Source organism: Mobula hypostoma, chromosome 3 (genome assembly GCF_963921235.1).
Source record: "Mobula hypostoma chromosome 3, sMobHyp1.1, whole genome shotgun sequence".
Lineage (NCBI taxonomy): Eukaryota > Metazoa > Chordata > Chondrichthyes > Myliobatiformes > Myliobatidae > Mobula > Mobula hypostoma.
In genome coordinates, this window is record NC_086099.1 from 2,482,944 (window position 1) to 2,504,540 (window position 21,597).

The window sequence follows — 21,597 nt, forward strand, 5'->3', positions numbered from 1 at the left end:
GTCCTAATTAACCAGAATCCACTGTACTGAGTATTGAGGGTAGTAGGGAATTACTGAGTATTGGGAGTATTAGGGAAGTACTGAGTATTTTGGGTATTTAGGGTATTAGGGAAGTACTGAGCATTGAGGGCATTAGGGAAGTATTGAATATTTGGTGTATTAGGGAAGTATTGAGTAATGAGAGTATTGAGGTATTAGGGAAGTACAGAGTATTGAGGGTAATAAGGAAGTACTGAGTATTGGGAGTATTTGGGGGTATTAGGGAAGTACAGAGTATTGAGGGTATTAGGGAAGTACTGAGTATTGAGGGTATTAGGAAAGTACTGAGTATTGAGCGTATTAGGAAAGTACTGAGTATTGAGGGTATTAGGGAAGTACTGAATATTGAGGGTATTAGGGAAGTACTGAGTATTGAGGGTATTTGGGAAGTATTGAGTATTGGGAGTATTTGGGGTATTAGGGAAGTACTGAATATTGGGGCTATTGGGTATTAGGGAAGTTCTGAGTATTGGGAGTATTAGGGAATTACTTGATATTGGGGTATTAGGGAAGTACAGAGTATTAGGAGTATTTGAAGGTATTAGGGACTACGGAGTACTGAGAGTTTTTAGGAATTACTGAGTATTGGGGTATTAGAGAATTACTGAGTACTGGGGTATTCAGGAAGTATTGAGTATTAGGAGTATTTGGGGGTATTAGGGAAATACTGAGTATTGGGGTATTAGAGAATTACTGAGTACTGGGGTATTCGGGAAGTATTGAGTATTAGGAGTATTTGGGGGTATTAGGGAAATACTGAGTATTGAGGTATTGAGGATACTTACTAGTGCAAAGCCAATACAGGCTAAAGCAGTGAGACAATAGTAAATTTTCGTAGTTTCCATAAAATGTCTTGTTTTGTCCACGTATAATCCAAGCAGGAATGCACCCACAATGCCAAACACAATAAACAAGGCTCCACAGATCCCTGCAAAACTCTGTCACAAAAAGGAGAAATGTCATTATATAAACCAGTCAGGAATTATACTCATAACGGAATAATCTTCCACACACTTGTAAAGCACCTCTGCTCAGTCTGATCGAATCCCAGTTACTGCCCAACCATCCCACAAACCCAGTGACTGCAGAAGAGAGACCACATCCACAGGCTCTGACAGGAGTAGGGAGAAAGGGTCGTGGGGGAGGGGGAGTTTGAGTGGTTGTGGGGGAGAAGGGGGAGGGTTCTGGGCAAGGGGTGCTGTGGATGTGGGAGGGGGCGAGAGACGGGTGTGAGGGTGAGAGATGGGAGGGAGATTGTGTAGGGACAGTGGGCGAGGGGGAGTTGGTTGTGGGGGAGGGAGGTTGTGGGCCAGGGGAAGGGGTGTTGTATGGGGGCAGTGGGGGAGAGACGGTTTCCTTGGGGCGGGGTAGGAGGAGACAGGTTCCTGGGGAACCATGGGGGGAGGAAGGGGGGCCGTGGGACGATGGAAGGAGTCATGAGGTGGAGCAGATTGTCATGAGGGAGTGAGGGTTTGGAACAAAGACCATCAGCCATTCCTTTCCTCTCAATAGTGGTTGTTGAGTCTAGTGTCCAGGTAGAGAGATCCATGAAGCAATCAAAGACACAGATAGTAACATTCAGTGTCTCCAGCAGCAGTTATCAGCCAGAGTGGAGCCTGAGCTCCACACCTCACAGAGGAGTTGCATCATTTGATAGGGTGGGTAAGAAGCCGTATGGTGTGTTAGTTTTTCTTAGGCGGGGGATTGAGTCAAGTGCTGCAAGATTTGAGAGTCGTGGGCGCGTGAAACACCCTGCTAGGGATGATGGGAGATGCAAGTACATTAGGGACATTTAAGAGACATTTAGATCGACACATGGGTGACAGGAAAATGGAGGGCCATTTAGGAGGGAAGAGTTAGACTGACGTTAGGGTAAGTAAAAGGGTCGTTGCTACATTGTAAACCAAAGGGCCTGCACAGTGCTATGATGTCTTTGTTCTATGTTCCACCTCTCGATGTAAATGTTCAGAATATTGACACAGACCTGATATTCTCCAACAATAAACAATCACTCATCATTTTTCAAGTGTAAATGCCAGTTTTGTTCTGGGAGAAGTTGATGTTTTAGGGGAAAAGAAGCAATTAGATGAATTGTAAACTATGGACTTACATTTGAGTATCCCCGGACACATACAATCTGCTGTAAGAGTGCAGAGAAGGCCGTAAACACACCGACTCCTCCCCCAAAACAGATCATCATGATCATGTATGCCTTGTTCTTCAATAACTGCAATTTAAGAATCAAAGAACAGATTAGAACATAACTAAAAATCTATATCTTCAATGCCTACATCAAATGTTCAAACAGGCAGATGACATAGGTCTTCAGACAGTTGAGTCAGCTTGGCCATCTCAACATGGTCAATCCATTTTACCACTCAACCCCATCCTTCTGCCTTCTCCCCTTAACCTTTCGTACCGTGAATTATCAAGATTTTATCAACCTCCACTTTAAATACACCCAAAGACTTGGCTTGTACAGCCACCTGTGGCAACCAATTCTGTACATATACATCTCTCTGGTTAAAGAAACTCTTCATCTTCCTTCCAAATGGATGTTCCTCAATCCTGAGCTGTACCCTCTGGTCCTAGACTCCTCCACCACAGGAAACATTCACATCATATCCATTCTATCAAGACCTTTCAACATTTGATAGGTTTCAAAGAGATCTGCCCTAACTCTTCTAGATTCCAGCAAGTAAATCAGAATCAAGTTTATTGTCACCGGCATGTGACGTGAAATTTGTTAACTTAGCAGCAGCAGTTCAATGCAATACATAATATAGAAGAGAAAAAAAAGAACAATAATAAACAAGTATATCAATTACGTATATTGAATAGATTTAAAAAGTGCAAAAAAATAGAAATACTGTATAAAAGTGAGATAGCGTTCAAAGATTTAACGCCCATTTAGGAATCAGATGGCAGAGGGGAAGAAGCTGTTCCTGAATCGCTGAGTGTGTGCCTTCAGGCTTCTGTATCTCCTACCTGATGGTAACAGTGAGAAAAGGGCATGCCCTGGGTGCTGGAGGTCCTTAATAATGGACGCTGCCTTTCCGAGACACCGTTCCCTAAAGATGTCCTGGGTACTTTGTAGGCTAGTACCCAAGATGGAGCTGACTAGATTTACATCTTTCTGCAGCTTCTTTCGGTCCTGTGCAGTAGCCCCTCCATACCAGACAGTGATGCAGCCTGTCAGAATGCTCTCCATGGTACAACTATAAAACTTTATAGAACTATAGAAGTAAATTCCCAAAAGCAAAAAAAATGCTCCTCATACAATAACCCTTTCACAACCAGACAGATTCTCCTTAAACTCCTCTGAACCCTGTCAACACATCTTTTCTAACATAAGGAGCCCAAAACTGCTCACAATACTCCAAGTGAGGCCTCAAAAGTGCTTTATGAAGTCTCAACATTACATCCTTGCTTTTATATTCTAGTCCTCTCAAAATGTTTGCTAACATTGCATTTGCCACTGACTCAACCTGCAAGTTAACCCTCAGGGAATCCTGCATGAGGACCCCCAAACCCCTTGGCATCCCGGATTTCTAAATTTTCTCCCCATTTAGAAAATAGTCTACGCCTTTAGTCCTACTACCAATGTGCATGAAAATGCACCTCCCAATTCCACCTGCTACTTTGTCCATTCCTCTAATGTGTCAAAGTCCTCTCAAAGTTCAAAGTAAATTTATTATCAAAGTACATATATGTCATAGATTTATTTTCTTGTGGGCAACCTCCCTGCTTCCTCAACACTACCTGCCCCTCCATCTACATTCATATTGTCTACAACCTTGGCCATCAATTCCGTCATCCAGCTTGCACCATCCTTATCCTGCCAGTGTCTTCTACAGTGAAGACAGATGCAAAATACTGATTCAGTTTGTCTGTCATTTCCTTGTCCCTCACTATTACCTCTCCAGCATTGTTTTCCAGTAGTCCGATATCAACTCTTGCCTCTCTTTTGCACTTTATGTATACAATGTAGAATAGTACAGCACAGTACAGGCCCTTTGGCCCACATTGTTGTGCTGACCCTCAAACCCTGCCTCCCATATACCCCCCCACCTTAAATTCCTCCATATACCTGTCTAGTAGTCTCTTAAATTTCACTAGTGTATCTGCCTCCACCACTGACTCAGGCAGTGCATTCCACACACCAACCACTCTCTGAGTAAAAAACCTTCTCTAATATCCCCCTTGAACTTCCCACCCCTTACCTTAAAGCCATGTCCTCTTGTATTGAGCAGTGGTGCCCTGAGGAAGAGGCGCTGGCTGTCCACTCTATCTACCCCTCTTATTATCTTGTACACCTCTATCATGTCTCCTCTCATCCTCCTTCTCTCCAAAGAGTAAAGCCCTAGCTCCCTTAATCTCTGATCATAATGCATACTCTCTAAACCAGGCAGCATCCTGGTAAATCTCTTCTGTACTCTTTCCAATGCTTCCACATCCTTCCTATAGTGAGGCGACCAGAAATGGACACAGTACTCCAAGTGTGAAGTATCTGAAGAAACTTTTAGTATCCTCTTTAATATTATTGACTCATCTCCACCAACAAACTAGAATCGCTGGGGGGTGGGAACCGAACTGAAGTGACTGGGGAAGAGGAGGTTGGCTCACAAATAGAGAAAGTTTCGAGACAGTGTGAGAGGGAGGATGGGCAGGTGATGGAGAAGGAACACACTCAGACCGAAGGTTTGAGGTGTGTCTATTTTAACGCAAGGGGTATTGTGAACAAAGTGGATGAGTTTAGAGCGTGGATCAGTACTTGGAGCTATGATGTTGTGGCCATTACAGAGATTTGGATGGCTCAGGGGCAGGAATGGTTACTTCAAGTGCTGGGTTTTAGATGTTTCAGAAAGGACAGGGCAGAAGAGATGGGGGCATGGTACTGTTGATCAGAGATAGCATCACGGCCGCAGAAAAGGTGGACGTCATGGAGGGATTGTCTATGGAGTCTCTGTGGGTGGAGGTTAGGAACAGGAAGGGGCCAATAACTCTACTGGGTGTTTTTTATAGGCTGCCCAAGAGTAACAGGAATATCGAGGAGCAGGTAGGGAAACAGATCCTGGAAAGGTGTAATAATAACAGAGTTGTCGTGATGGGAGATTTCCCAAATATCGATTGGCATCTCCCTAGAGCAAGGGGTTTAGATGGGGTGGAGTTTGTTAGGAGTGTTCAGGAAGGTTTCTTGACACAATATGTAGATAAGCCTACAAGAGGAGAGGCTGTACTTGATTTGGTATTGGGAAATGAACCTGATCAGGTGTCAGATCTCCCAGTGGGAGAGCATTTTGGAGATAGTGATCACAATTCTATCTCCTTTACAATATCATTGGAGAGAGATAGGAACAGACAAGTTAGAAAAGCATTTAATTGGAGTAAGGGGAATTATGAGGCTATCAGGCAGGAAATTGGAAGCTTAAATTGGAAACAGATGTTCTCAGGGAAAGGTATGTAAGAAATGTGGCAAATGTTCAGGGGATATTTGTGTGGAGTTCTGCATAGGTACATTCCAATGAGACAGGGAAGTTATGGTAGGGTACAGGAACCGTGGTGTACAAAGGCTGTAATAAATCTAGTCAAGAAGAAAAGCTTACAAAAGATTCAGAGAGCTTGGTAATGTTAGAGATCTGGAAAATTATAAGGCTAACAGGAAGGAGCTTAAGAATGAAATTAGGAGAGCCAGAAGGGGCCATGAGAAGGCCTTGGTGGGCAGGATTAAGGAAAACCCCAAGGCATTCTACAAGTATGTTAAGACCAAGAGGATAAGACGTGAAAGAATAGGACCTATCAAGGGTGACAGTGGGAAAGTATGTATGGAACCAGAGGAAATAGCAGAGGTACTTAATGAATACTTTACTTCAGTATTCACTATGGAAAAGGATCTTGGTGATTGTAGTGATGACTTGCAGCAGACTGAAAAGCTTGAGCATGTAGATATTAAGAAAGAGGATGTGATGGAGCTTTTGGAAAGCATCAAGTTGGATAAGTCGCCAGGACCGGATGAGATGTACCCCAGGCTACTGTGGGAGGTGAGGGAGGAGATTGCTGAGCCTCTGGTGATAACCTTTGCATTATCAATGGGGACAGGAGAGGTTCCGGAGGATTGGAGGGTTGCGGATGTTGTTCCTTTATTCAAGAAAGGGAGTAGAGATAGACCAGGTAATTATAGACTAATGAGTCTTATCTCAGTGGTTGGTAAGTTGATGGAGAAGATCCTGAGAGGCAGGATTGATGACCATTTGGAGAGGTATAATATGATTAGGAATAGTCAGCATGGCTTTGTCAAGGGCAGGTCGTCCCTTACGAGCCTGATTGAATTTTTGGAGGATATGACTAAACACATTGATGAAGGAAGAGCAGTAGGTGTAGTGTATATGGATTTCAGAAAGACATTTGATAAGGTACCCCATGTAAGGCTTATTGAGAAAGTAAGGAGACATGGGATCCAAGGGGACATTGCTTTGTGGATCCAGAACTGGCTTGCCCACAGAAGGCAAAGAGTGGTTGTAGACGGGTCATATTCTGCTTGGAGGTCAGTGACCAGTGGTGTGCCTCAGGGATCTGTTCTGGGACCCTTACTCTTCATGACTTTTATAAATAACCTGGATGAGGAAGTGGAGGGATGGGTTAGTAAGTTTGCTGATGACACAAAGGTTGGGGGTGTTGTGGATAGTGTGGAGGACTGTCAGAGGTTACAGCGGGACATTGATAGGATGCAAAACTGGGCTGAGAAGTGGCAGATGGAGTTCAACCCAGATAAGTGTGAGGTGGTTCATTTTGGTAGGTCAAATATGATGGCTGAATATAGTATTAATGGTAAGACTCTTGGCAGTGTGGAGGATCAGAGGGATCTTGGCGTCTGAGTCCATAGGACGATCAAAGCAGCTGCGCAGGTTGTCCCTGTGGTTAAGAAGGCATACAGTGTATTGGCCTTCATCAATTGTGGAATTGAATTTAGGAGCTGAGAGGTAATGTTACAGCTATATAGGACCCTGGTCAGACTGGTCTTGGAGTACTGTGCTCAGTTCTGATCGCCTCACTACGGGAAGGATGTGGTAACCATAGAAAGGGTGCAGAGGAGATTTACAAGGATGTTGCCTGTATTGGGGAGCATGCCTTATGAGAATAGGTTGTGTGAACTTGGCCTTTTCTCCTTGGAGCGACAGAGGATGAGAGGTGACCTGATAGAGGTGTATAAGATGATGAGAGGCATTGATCGTGTGGATAGTCAGAGGCTTTTTCCCAGGACTGAAATGGTTGCCACAGGAAGACACAGGTTTAAGGTGCTGGGGAGTAGGTACAGAGGAGATGTCAGGGGTAAGTTTTTTAAACGCAGAGAGTGGTGAGTACGTGGAATGGGCTGCCGGCAACGATGGTAGAGGCGGATACGATAGGGTCTTTTAAGAGACTTTTGGATAGATACATGGAGCTTAGGAAAATAGAGGGCTATAAGTAAACTTAGTAATTTCTAAGGTAGGGACTTGTTCAGCACAACTTTGTGGGCCGAAGGGCCTGCATTGTGCTGTAGGTTTTCTACGTTTCTATGTAACCGGCCTTTTCTCCATTACACTTAATTCTCCCACTTAGCAAAAATCTAAAACAAGAGGAAATCTGCAGATGCTGGAAATCTGAGCAACACACACAAAATGCTGGAGGAACTCAGTAGATCAGGCAGCATCTATGGAAAAAATTACACTCGATGGTTCGGCACAGAACATAGACTGTACTTTTTTCCATAGATGCTCGCTGGTCTGCTGAGTTTCTCCAGCATTTTGTGTGTGTTATGCAAAAATCTATCCAACCTTGTCTAAAATATAAAAAAATATATAATATACTGAGGTAGCCTCCACTGCTTCATTGGGCAGAGAATTTCACAGATTCACCACTCTCTGGGAAAAGCAGTTTCTCCTCATCTCCATCCTAAATCTATTGCCCCGAATCTTGAGGCTATGTCCTGGAAACAACATTCCTGCCTCTCTCTCTTATCTACCCCTTTCATAACTTTACATGTTTCTATAAGATCTCCTCTCATTCTTCTGAATTCCAGCAAGTACAGTCCCAGGCAACTCAATCTCTCCTCATAGTCCAAAACCTCTCCTCTCTGGAATCTACCTGGTGAACCTCCTCTTCACTGCCTCCAATGTCAGTATATCCTTCCTCAAGTAAGGAGACCAGAACTGCACACAGTATTCCAGGTGTGGTCTCACCAGTACCCTGTACAGTTGCAGCATAACCTCCCTGCTCTTAAATTCAATCCCTCTAGCAATGAAGGCCAACATTCCATTTGCCTTCTTGATAGCCTGCTGCACCTGCAAACCAACCTTTTGTGATTCATGCACAAGCACTCCCAAGTCCCTCTGCACAGCAGCGTGCTGCAATTTTTTACCATTTAAATAATAATCTGCTCTTCCAGTTTTCCTTCTAAAGTGGATGACCTCGCATTTACCAACATTGTACTCCATCTGCTAAACCCTTGCCCACTCACTTAACCTATCTATATCTCTCTACAGACTCTCCATATTTTTCCGTATATTTGCTTTTCCACCCAATTGAGTACTATCGGAAAACTTAAGATACACGGAACGTCCCCCTTCCAGATGGTTAATGTATATCATGAACAATTGTGGGCCCAGCACCGACCCCTGGGACGCACCACTCACCACCGATTGCCAACTAGAGTAACACCATGTATCCCAACTCTCTGTTTTCTATTAGTTAATCAATCCTCTATCAATGTTAATATATCAAGCCCAACTCTATGCATACTTATCTTACAGATAAGTCTTTTATGTGGCACCTTATCAAATGCCTTCTGGAAATCAAGTAAATAACATTCATCTGTTCCCCTCTGTCCACTGCCCTCGTTATATCCTCAAAGAACTCCAGTAAGTTTGTCAAACAGGACCTGCCTTTGCTGAATCCATGCTGCATCTGCCTGATGGATCCATTTCTTTCCACATGCCTCGGTAGCATTTTCCCAAGACAAATGTCAAACTAACTGGCCTTTTGCCTACATCCTTTTTTGAACAGTGGCATGACATTTGCCGTCTTCCAATCCACCGGGACCTGCCCAGGGTCCAGAGAATTTTGGTAAATTATCACCAAAGCCTCTACTATAACCACTGCTGTTTCTTTCAGTACCCTGGGATGCATTCCATCAGGACCAGGAGACCTATCTATCTTCAGGCTCTCAGGTTTGCTCAGCCCAATCACTTTAGTGATAGCTATTGTATCGAGGTCCTCACCTCCCATCGCATTCATAACCTCTCTCTTTAGCATGTTAGACGTGTTCTCCACCGACACAAATATTCATTCAAAGCCTCAACCATTTCCTTATTATCCAATATCAATTCCCCCTTCTCATCCTCCAACTAGCCACCCTTTTCTGCTTTATATAATTATAAAAGCTTTTACTATTTTTATATTTTATGCCAGTTTATTTTCATAATCTATCTTCCTTTTCTTTATTGCATGCTTAGTAGTTCTTTGTTGCTTTTTATAGTTTTCCCAGATTTCGAGTTTCCCACTACTCTTGGTTACTTTGTACACACGAGTTTTTAGTTTGGTGCCTTCTTTTATTTCCATAGTTATCCAAGGCTGGCTCTCTCCACCCTTACTGTTCTTGTTTTTAACTGGAATACATTTTTGTTGTGCGCTGTGAAAAATCTCTTCGAAAGCCTTCCACTGTTCCTCAACCGTCCCACCATATAGAGCCAAATCTTCCCTTGTCCCATTGTAGTTTCCATTGTTTTGGCATTCTACACAGGTTTTCAATCAAACTATTGCACCCTCCATTTGTATGAGAAACTCAATCATACTGTGATCACTCTTTCCAAGAAGATCCCTAACTACAAGAGCACTAATTTTACCTGTCTCTGCACAGGACCAGATCTAAGATAGCACGCTCCCTTGTAGATTCAGTGACATGCTGTACAAGAAAGCCATCACGGATGCATTCTATGACAGCAGTCCCCAACCACCGGGCCGCAAAACATGTGCTACCGGGCCGCGGGGAAACGATATGATTTGGCGATAGGAGTCAGCTGCACCCTTCCTCATTCCCTGTCACGCCCACTGTTGATCTTGAACGCACGCGAGGTCATTACCCACGCGTCATCTATGTCAGCGCGGGAAGATCAACTCCTCGAGCTTGCAAATGACGACGGGCTGAAAAGTATGTTTGACATAACATCTCTGCCGGCATTCTGGATCAAAGTCAAGGCTAAATATCCTGAGATAGCCACGAAAGCACTGAAAACGTTGCTTCCGTTTCCAACATATCTCTGTGATGAATGCAACGAAAACTAAATTGCGGAATAGACTGGACATAAGGAACCCCCTTCGAGTATCGCTGTCTCCCATCACCCCTCGATAGGACCGTGCTGTGAAAACAAGCCCAGGGCTCCCACTGATTCAGCGATATTGGTGTGTTGCAATGATTTTATATCTTCATACGGGGAAAATATGTGCTGTGTGTTTAATATCCAAACGTTACTTAAAATGTTATGATGCTATTGACTTATATAACCATATAACAATTACAGCACGGAAACAGACCATCTCTGCCCTTCTAGTCCGTGCCGAACTCTACTCTCACCTAGTCCCACCGACCTGCACTCAGCCCATAACCCTCCATTCCTTCCCTGTCCATATAGCTATCCAATTTTTCTTTAAATGATAATATCAAACCTGCCTCAACCACTCTACTGGAAGTTTGTTCAACACTTACTTCAAGCTCCCCTGATAATTGACTTATCCCTATATTCATGTGAGGAAAATATGTGCTGTATGTTTAATATTAAATTCGTTAGATAAACCCTTTTAGAAACAAAATTGAGTGTACCAGCCACTTATCACCTATATTCCAGTCGTGATTAAACCCCCCCACCACCCTCCCGAACAAAATCACCAAAAACGATTTGTAGAAAAAAAAATCGGCAGGTACACACATGCGCATTGGTGCCCGCGCAAGGCTTCGTGGTCATGGTAGTCTTTCTCTGGGTAAACACAACGTATTTGACTGCTAGTCCTGTCCATTGGCAGCCCTACCCCGTCCCCCCACTCCCAGTCAGCCGGTCCGCAAGAATATTGTCAATATTAAACCGGTCAACAGTGCCCTGTTCTATGAAGTCCTCCTCAAGACTGCCTCGACCAACCTGATTCACCCAATCTACGTGCAAGTTAAAGTCCCCCATGGTAACTGCTGTTCCATTCTGACATGCCTCAGATATTTCTCTGTTTATTGCTTGTCTCACTACAGTTATTATTCGGTAGCCGATAGACAACTTTCATCAGTAATTTTTTTCCTTTTGGTATTCCTAATCTCTACCCAGATGGTTTCAACATTCTGCTCCTTTGACTTCCCTTGTCAGCCATGGTTGTACTATTTTACCATTTGAATATTTCTTTGTTTTTGGAATACATCTATCCTGCACCTTCCTCATTTTTCCCAGAAACTCATACCATTTTTGCTCTGCTGTCACCCCTGCGAGCATCTCCTTCCAAATTACTTTTGCCAATTCCTTTCTCATACCACTGTAATCTCCTTTATTCCACTGAAATACTGCTACGTCAGACTTTCATTTCTCCCTATCAAATTTCAAGTTGAACTCAATCATATTATAATCACTGCCTCATAAGCGTTCTTTTACCTTAAGCTCCCTAATCACCTCCAGTTCATTACGTAACACCCAATCCACTGTAACTTGTGGACCAAATCTTTACTACTGTTTGGGGTCTGTACATAACTCCATCTGGGTCTTTATATCCTTGCAGTTCTTTAGCTCTATCGACAACGATTCAACACCTTCTGACCCTATGTCACCTCTTTCTAATGATTTAATTTCATTTTTTACCAACAGAGCAACACTGACCCCTCTGCCTTTTTGCCTGTCCTTTTGATACAATGTGTATCCTGGGACATTAATCTCCCAGCTATAATCTTCTTTCAGCCATGATTCAGTGATGCTAAGAACATCATACCTGCCAAACTGCAACTGTGCTGCAAGTTCATCTACCTTATTCCGTATACTGCATGCATTCAAATATGACACCTTCAGACCTGCATTCACCCTTTTCAATTTTGTCCGCCTTTTACGTTGCATCTCATCCTGTTAACTGCAAATTTGCCCTATCGTCAGCCTCTCCTTGCTACAAGACTCACTGCACAGGTGTTAGAAGAGATTGTACAGTAGTTCAAGTTCATTGTCATTCAACCTGACATATGTAAACTGCCAAACAAAACGTTCCTCTGGTCCAAGGTGCACATCATACCCATGACAGACAGACACACACACAAAGTACGTTGCCACAGATAAATTAAGAAATAATAAGGTGCATTTATGATACAATTACAATGCTAAGTGCTGCAGGTAATCACAGAACTGGCAGTGGCAGGGTAGCAACCTTTGGATTACTGCCAGTACCACACGCCAGTGACAGTAATGATCGGGTGACTTGGCAGACAAATATGTGGCTGAGGATCTGGTGCAGGGGGAGTCAGGGTTTCACACTTCTGGTTTATGGGGATCTCTGCTGGGGAAGGTAGAACCCGTAAAAAGGGACGGGCTACACTTGAACCCAAGGGGGACCAATATCCTTGCAGGTAGGTTTGCTAGAGCTACAGGGGAGGGTTGGCAGGGATGGGAACTGGAGTGATAGCCCTGAAGATGGGGCAGTGTGTTGTGAGACTGTCAGGAAGGACAGAGAGATGATAGGGCAAAATTGCAGTCAGTGAGATGAATTAGAGTGTAACAGAGGGACAAAATTGAAAAGGGTGATGAATACAGGACTGAAGGTGTTACATTTGAATACATGTAGTACATGGAATAAGGTAGATGATCTTGTAGTTCAGTTAGAAATTGGCATGACTTATGTTCTCACTTTCTGGGACTCTTCACATCATGTTCTCAATATTTATTGCTTCTATATTTATTGTTACTATTATTTATTTCTGTTTGTGTTTGCAGTTTGTTGCCCTTTGCACAAATGTGGAAGTCTGAATTGATGTGGCCTTTCACCATTTTATTATGCACTTACTGAGTATGCCCACAAGAAAATGAATCCCGGGTTTCTACGGTGAAATCTGTTTCGAAGTTTGAACACACCCTTGAATACAATGGCACAGGTGAAGAGTGGATGGAGAGTTGTTCATCTTTCTACTCCAGTCCATTTGCACCAGATAACACTGTTGCTGACATAAGCAGACATCAGGGGCAGCACAGCAGTGTACAGTTAGCACACTGCCTTACGGCACCCGCGATCACCGATCGGGGTTTGATTTCCTTCCACATTCCAAACACGTAGTCAGCTACTGCCCAAGTGTAGCGACACAAAGCAACTGCCCAGCACAATACTCATTGATCTGAGATGATGCAAATGACTCATCTCACAGTATGTTTCAAAGTTCATCTGACCAATGAAGTTAACCTTTACATCACTGGAATTGTTGACACACTGGGAGGAGGATTTACATATCAGATCTAAACACTACCACCTCTTGCTCATCGTACTTACACAAACTATAACTCTCTTCAACACAGGCCGGACTGAGACAGGGTGTCTGATTGGTGTAGAGATAAACACAGGCCGGACTGAGACAGGGTGAATGATTGGTGTAGAGATAAACACAGGCCGGACTGAGACAGGGTGAATGATTGATGTAGAGATAAACACAGGCCGGACTGAGACAGGGTGTCTGATGGGTGTAGAGATAAACACAGGCCGGACTGAGACAGGGTGAATGATTGATGTAGAGATAAACACAGGCCGGACTGAGACAGGGTGAATGATTGATGTAGAGATAAACACAGGCCGGACTGAGACAGGGTGAATGATTGGTGTAGAGATAAACACAGGCCGGACTGAGACAGGGTGAAGGATTGATGTAGAGATAAACACAGGCTGGACTGAGACAGGGTGTCTGATTGGTGTAGAGATAAACACAGGCCGGACTGAGACAGGGTGAATGATCGATGTAGAGATAAACACAGGCCGGACTGAGACAGGGTGAATGATTGATGGAGAGATAAACACAGGCCGGACTGAGACAGGGTGAATGATTGATGTAGAGATAAACACAGGCCAGACTGAGACAGGGTGAAGGATTGATGTGGAGAGAAACACAGGCCAGACTGAGACAGGGTGAATGATTGATGTAGAGATAAACACAGGCCGGACTGAGACAGGGTGACGGATTGGTGCAGAGATAAACACAGGCCGGACTGAGACAGGATGTCAGATTGGTGTGGAGATAAACACAGGCCGGACTGAGACAGGGTGAATGATTGGTGTAGAGATAAACACAGGCCAGACTGAGACAGGGTGTCTGATTGGTGTAGAGATAAACACAGGCCGGACTGAGACAGGGTGAATGATCGATGTAGAGATAAACACAGGCCGGACTGAGACAGGGTGAATGATTGATGGAGAGATAAACACAGGCCGGACTGAGACAGGGTGAATGATTGATGTAGAGATAAACACAGGCCAGACTGAGACAGGGTGAAGGATTGATGTAGAGATAAACACAGGCCGGACTGAGACAGGGTGAATGATTGATGTAGAGATAAACACAGGCCGGACTGAGACAGGGTGTCTGATTGGTGAAGAGGTAAACACAGTCCGGACTGAGACAGGGTGAATGATTGATGTAGAGATAAACACAGGCCGGACTGAGACAGGGTGAAGGATTGGTGTAGAGATAAACACAGGCCGGACTGAGACAGGGTGAATGATTGGTGTAGAGATAAACACAGGCCGGACTGAGACAGGGTGAATGATTGATGTAGAGATAAACACAGGCCGGACTGAGACAGGGTGAATGATTGATGTAGAGATAAACACAGGCCGGACTGAGACAGGGTGTCTGATTGGTGAAGAGGTAAACACAGTCCGGACTGAGACAGGGTGAATGATTGATGTAGAAATAAACACAGGCCGGACTGAGACAGGGTGAAGGATTGGTGTAGAGATAAACACAGGCCGGACTGAGACAGGGTGAATGATTGATGTAGAGATAAACACAGGCCGGACTGAGACAGGGTGAATGATTGATGTAGAGATAAACACAGGCCGGACTGAGACAGGGTGAAGGATCGACGTAGAGATAAACACAGGCCGGACTGAGACAGGGTGAATGATCGATGTAGAGATAAACACACGCCGGACTGAGACAGGGTGAATGATTGATGTAGAGATAAACACAGGCCGGACTGAGACAGGGTGAATGATTGATGTAGAGATAAACACAGGCCGGACTGAGACAGGGTGAATGATTGATGTAGAGATAAACACAGGCCAGACTGAGACAGGGTGTCTGATTGGTGTAGAGATAAACACAGGCCGGACTGAGACAGGGTGAATGATTGATGTAGAGATAAACACAGGCCGGACTGAGACAGGGTGAATGATTGGTGTAGAGATAATCACAGGCCGGATTGAGACAGGGTGAATGATTGATGTAGAGATAAACACAGGCCGGACTGAGACAGGGTGTCTGATTGGTGTAGAGATAAACACAGGCCGGACTGAGACTGGGTGAATGATTGGTGTAGAGATAAACACAGGCCGGATTGAGACAGGGTGAATGATTGATGTAGAGATAAACACAGGCCGGACTGAGACAGGGTGAATGATTGATGTAGAGATAAACACAGGCCGGACTGAGACAGGGTGAATGATTGATGTAGAGATAAACACAGGCCGGACTGAGACAGGGTGAATGATTGATGTAGAGATAAACACAGGCCGGACTGAGACAGGGTGAATGATTGGTGTAGAGATAAACACAGGCCGGACTGAGACAGGGTGAATGATTGATGTAGAGATAAACACAGGCCGGACTGAGACATGGTGAATGATTGATGTAGAGATAAACACAGGCCGGACTGAGACAGGGTGTCTGATTGGTGAAGAGGTAAACACAGTCCGGACTGAGACAGGGTGAATGATTGATGTAGAGATAAACACAGGCCGGACTGAGACAGGGTGAAGGATTGGTGTAGAGATAAACACAGGCCGGACTGAGACAGGGTGTCTGATTGGTGAAGAGGTAAACACAGTCCGGACTGAGACAGGGTGAATGATTGATGTAGAGATAAACACAGGCCGGACTGAGACAGGGTGAAGGATTGGTGTAGAGATAAACACAGGCCGGACTGAGACAGGGTGAATGATTGGTGTAGAGATAAACACAGGCCGGACTGAGACAGGGTGAATGATTGATGTAGAGATAAACACAGGCCGGACTGAGACAGGGTGAATGATTGATGTAGAGATAAACACAGGCCGGACTGAGACAGGGTGAATGATTGATGTAGAGATAAACACAGTCCGGACTGAGACAGGGTGAATGATTGATGTAGAGATAAACACAGGCCGGACTGAGACAGGGTGAAGGATTGGTGTAGAGATAAACACAGGCCGGACTGAGACAGGGTGAATGATTGATGTAGAGATAAACACAGGCCGGACTGAGACAGGGTGAATGATTGATGTAGAGATAAACACAGGCCGGACTGAGACAGGGTGAAGGATCGACGTAGAGATAAACACAGGCCGGACTGAGACAGGGTGAATGATCGATGTAGAGATAAACACAGGCCGGACTGAGACAGGGTGAATGATTGATGTAGAGATAAACACAGGCCGGACTGAGACAGGGTGAATGATTGATGTAGAGATAAACACAGGCCGGACTGAGACAGGGTGAATGATTGATGTAGAGATAAACACAGGCCGGACTGAGACAGGGTGAAGGATTGGTGTAGAGATAAACACAGGCCGGACTGAGACAGGGTGAATGATTGATGTAGAGATAAACACAGGCCGGACTGAGACAGGGTGAATGATTGATGTAGAGATAAACACAGGCCGGACTGAGACAGGGTGAAGGATCGACGTAGAGATAAACACAGGCCGGACTGAGACAGGGTGAATGATCGATGTAGAGATAAACACAGGCCGGACTGAGACAGGGTGAATGATTGATGTAGAGATAAACACAGGCCGGACTGAGACAGGGTGAATGATTGATGTAGAGATAAACACAGGCCGGACTGAGACAGGGTGAATGATTGATGTAGAGATAAACACAGGCCGGACTGAGACAGGGTGTCTGATTGGTGTAGAGATAAACACAGGCCGGACTGAGACAGTGAGACAGGGTGAATGATTGATGTAGAGATAAACACAGGCCGGACTGAGACAGGGTGTCTGATTGGTGTAGAGATAAACACAGGCCGGACTGAGACAGGGTGAATGATTGGTGTAGAGATAAACACAGGCCGGATTGAGACAGGGTGAATGTTTGATGTAGAGATAAACACAGGCCGGACTGAGACAGGGTGAATGATTGATGTAGAGATAAACACAGGCCGGACTGAGACAGGGTGAATGATTGATGTAGAGATAAACACAGGCCGGACTGAGACAGGGTGAATGATTGATGTAGAGATAAACACAGGCCGGACTGAGACAGGGTGAATGATTGATGTAGAGATAAACACAGGCCGGACTGAGACAGGGTGTCTGATTGGTGTAGAGATAAACACAGGCCGGACTGAGACAGGGTGAATGATTGATGTAGAGATAAACACAGGCCGGACTGAGACAGGGTGAATGATTGATGTAGAGATAAACACAGGCCGGACTGAGACAGGGTGTCTGATTGGTGTAGAGATAAACACAGGCCGGACTGAGACAGGGTGAATGATTGATGTAGAGATAAACACAGGCCGGACTGAGACAGGGTGAATGATTGGTGTAGAGATAAACACAGGCCGGATTGAGACAGGGTGAATGATTGATGTAGAGATGAACACAGGCCGGACTGAGACAGGGTTTCTGATTGGTGTAGAGATAAACACAGGCCGGACTGAGACAGGGTGAATGATTGGTGTAGAGATAAACACAGGCCGGACTGAGACAGGGTGAATGATTGGTGTAGAGATAAACACAGGCCGGACTGAGACAGGGTGAATGATTGGTGTAGAGATAAACACAGGCCGGACTGAGACAGGGTGAATGATTGATGTAGAGATAAACACAGGCCGGACTGAGACAGGGTGTCTGATTGGTGTAGAGATAAACACAGGCCGGAGTGAGACAGGGTGAATGATTGGTGTAGAGATAAACACAGGCCGGACTGAGACAGGGTGAATGATTGGTGTAGAGATAAACACAGGCCAGACTGAGACAGGGTGTCTGATTGGTGTAGAGATAAACACAGGCCGGACTGAGACAGGGTGAATGATTGATGTAGAGATAAACACAGGCCGGACTGAGACAGGGTGAATGATTGGTGTAGAGATAAACACAGGCCGGATTGAGACAGGGTGAATGATTGATGTAGAGATAAACACAGGCCGGACTGAGACAGGGTGAATGATTGATGTAGAGATAAACACAGGCCGGACTGAGACAGGGTGTCTGATTGGTGTAGAGATAAACACAGGCTGGACTGAGACAGGGTGTCTGATTGGTGTAGAGATAAACACAGGCCGGACTGAGACAGGGTGAATGATTGGTGTAGAGATAAACACAGGCCGGACTGAGACAGGGTGAATGATTGATGTAGCGATAAACACAGGCCGGACTGAGACAGGGTGAATGATTGCTGTAGAGATAAACACAGGCCGGACTGAGACAGGGTGTCTGATTGGTGTAGAGATAAACACAGGCTGGATTGAGACAGGGTGAATGATTGGTGTAGAGATAAACACAGGCCGGACTGAGACAGGGTGTCTGATTGGTGTGGAGATAAACACAGGCCGGACTGAGACAGGGTGTCTGATTGGTGTGGAGACAAACACAGGCCAGACTGAGACAGGGTGACAGATTGGTGTGGAGATAAACACAGGCCAGACTGAGACAGTGTGACGGATTGGTGTGGAGATAAACACAGGCCAGACTGAGACAGGGTGACAGATTGGTGTGGAGACAAACACAGGCCAGACTGAGACAGGGTGTCTGATTGGTGTGGAGATAAACACAGGCCAGACTGAGACAGGGTGACAGATTGGTGTGGAGATAAACACAGGCCAGACTGAGACAGGGTGACAGATTGGTGTGGAGATAAACACAGGCCAGACTGAGGCAGGGTGACAGATTGGTGTGGAGATGAACACAGGCCAGACTGAGACAGGGTGACGGATTGGTGTGGAGATACCCATTAAGTTCATCTGCCATTTCTTTGCCCCCTTTTACTACCTCACCAGCATCATTTTCCAGTAGTCCAATATCAACTCTCATTTCCCTTTTACTCTTATATAATTGAAACAACTTAATCAGGGCATTGAGTATAGGATCTGGGACATTACATTCTGCTGTAGACATTGCTGGTGAGGCAGAATTCGGAATATTGTGTACAGTTTTGGTCACTCTCTTATTGGCTAAATTGGAAAAGGTATAAAAAAAAGTTATGAGGGTGTTGCCAGGACAGGAAGGCCATAGTTACAGGAAGAGATTGACCAGACTAGATCTTCATTCCTAGTCTTTAAATTATGAGAGGCATCGATAAAATGGACGATAATATTCTTTTCCCAGGATAGGAGAGACAAAATCTAGGGATCGTAGATTTAGGGCGAGAGGGGAAGGATTTAAGAAGAGTCTGAGAGTCAACTTTTGGATGTTGAGGATATGTGACAGGCTGCCAGATGAAGTAGTTAGAAACACAGAAAACCTACAGCACAATACAGGTCCTTTGGCCCACAAAGCTGTGCCGAATATGTCCTTACCTTAGAAATTACCTAGGGTTACCCATAACGCTCTATTTTTCTAAGCTCCATGTTTCTTTTCTTCTTGACTAGATTTTCAACAGCCTTTGTGCACCATGGTTCCTGTACCCTACCATCCTTTCCCTGTCTCATTGGAACATACCTATGCAGAACTCCACACAAATATCCCCTGAACATTCGCCACATTTCTGCTGTACATTTCCCGAGAACATCTGTCCCCAATTTATGCTTCCAAGTTCCTGCCTGATGGCTTCATATTTCCCCTTACTCCAATTAAATGCTTTCCCAACTTATCTGTTCCTATCCCTCTCCAATGCTATGGGAAAGGAGATAGAATTGTGATTACTATCTCCAAAATGCTCTCCCACTGAGAGACCTGACACCTGACCAGGTTCATCTCCCGATACCAGATCAAGTACAGCCTCTCCTCTTGTAGGCTTATCTACATATTGTGTCAGGAAACCTTCATGAACACACCTAACAAACTCCACCCCATCTAAACCCCTTGCACTAGGGAGATACCAATTAATATTTGGGAAATTAAAATCTCCCACCATGACAACCCTGTTATTATTACACCTTTCCAGAATCTGTCTCCGTATCTGCTCCCCGATGTCCCTGTTACTATTGGATGGTCCATAAAAAACACCTAGTAGAGTTATTGACCCCTTCCTGTTTTTAACTTCCACCCACAGAGACTCTGTAGACAACCCCTCCATGACTTCCTCATTTTCTGCAGCCGTGATCTCCCCAGTCGCCTTAGCAAACCTCCCCACCAGGATATTGGTCCCCCTTGGATTCAAGTGCAACCCGTCCTTTTTGTTCAGGTCACACCCGCCCCAAAAGAGGTCCCAATGATCCAGAAATCTGAATCCCTGCCCCCTGCTCCAATCCCTCAGCCGCACATTTATCCTCCACCTCATTCTATTCCTATTCTCACTGTCACGTGGCACAGGCAGTAATCCCGAGATTACTACCTCTGAGGTCCTGCTTCTCAACTTCCTTCCTAACTCCCTGTAGTCTGTTTTCAGGATCTCCTCCCTTTTCCTACTTATGTTGTTGGTACCAATATGTACCACGACCTCTGGATGTTCTCCCTCCCACTTCAGGGTATCGTGGCTGTGATCAGAAACATCCCAGACCCTGGCACCTGGGAGGCAAACTACCATCCGAGTTTCTTTCCTGCGTCCACAGAATTACCTGTCTGACACCCTAACTATAGAGTCCCCTATCACTGCTGCCTTCCTCTTCCTTTCCCTACCCTTCTGAGCCACAGGGCCAGACTCTGTGCCAGAGACATGGCCACTGTTGCTTCCCCCAGGGAGGCTGTCCCCCCCCAACAGTACTCAAACAGGAGTACTTATTGTTAAGGGGGACAGCCACAGGGGTACTCTCTAGTATCTGACCCCTGCTCTTCCCTCTCCTGACTGTGACCCGCATGTCTGTCTCCCATGGCCCCGGTGTGACCACCTGCCTGTAGCTCCTCTCTGTCACCTCCTCACTCTCCCTGACCAGACAAAGGTCATCGAGCTGCATCTCCAGTTCCCTAACTCGGTCCCTTAGGAACTGCAGCTCGACACACCGGGTGCAGATGTGGCCGTCTGGGAGGCTGGGAGTGTCCCGGACTTCTGACATCTGACAACCAGTACAGAACACTGGCCTCACAGACATACTTCCTATATCTATTCCTCACAGGTAACTTACCTCGCCTCGACCCATTATCGCCGAAGCCTGAAAGAGCCAAAGCCCTCCACTCTGATGCAGTAGGCACACGTGAATCATTTAGGAAGCACTTGGATAGGTTCATGGA

The 21,597-nt window shown here is 45.2% G+C and overlaps 1 protein-coding gene across 1 annotated transcript in view; it reads right to left on the bottom strand.

Annotated features, from left to right (window-relative positions):
• The window catches only part of LOC134343815 (solute carrier family 49 member A3-like), an 85,386-nt gene that overhangs the window by 15,771 nt on the left and 48,018 nt on the right, over positions 1-21,597 (bottom strand). The window contains exons 6-7 of the mRNA XM_063042564.1: positions 2,150-2,266; positions 825-977 (exon numbers count right to left, since the gene is read on the bottom strand). Of these exons, the coding sequence (XP_062898634.1) occupies positions 825-977; positions 2,150-2,266 (270 nt within the window). The remainder of the gene's footprint in view (positions 1-824; positions 978-2,149; positions 2,267-21,597) is intronic.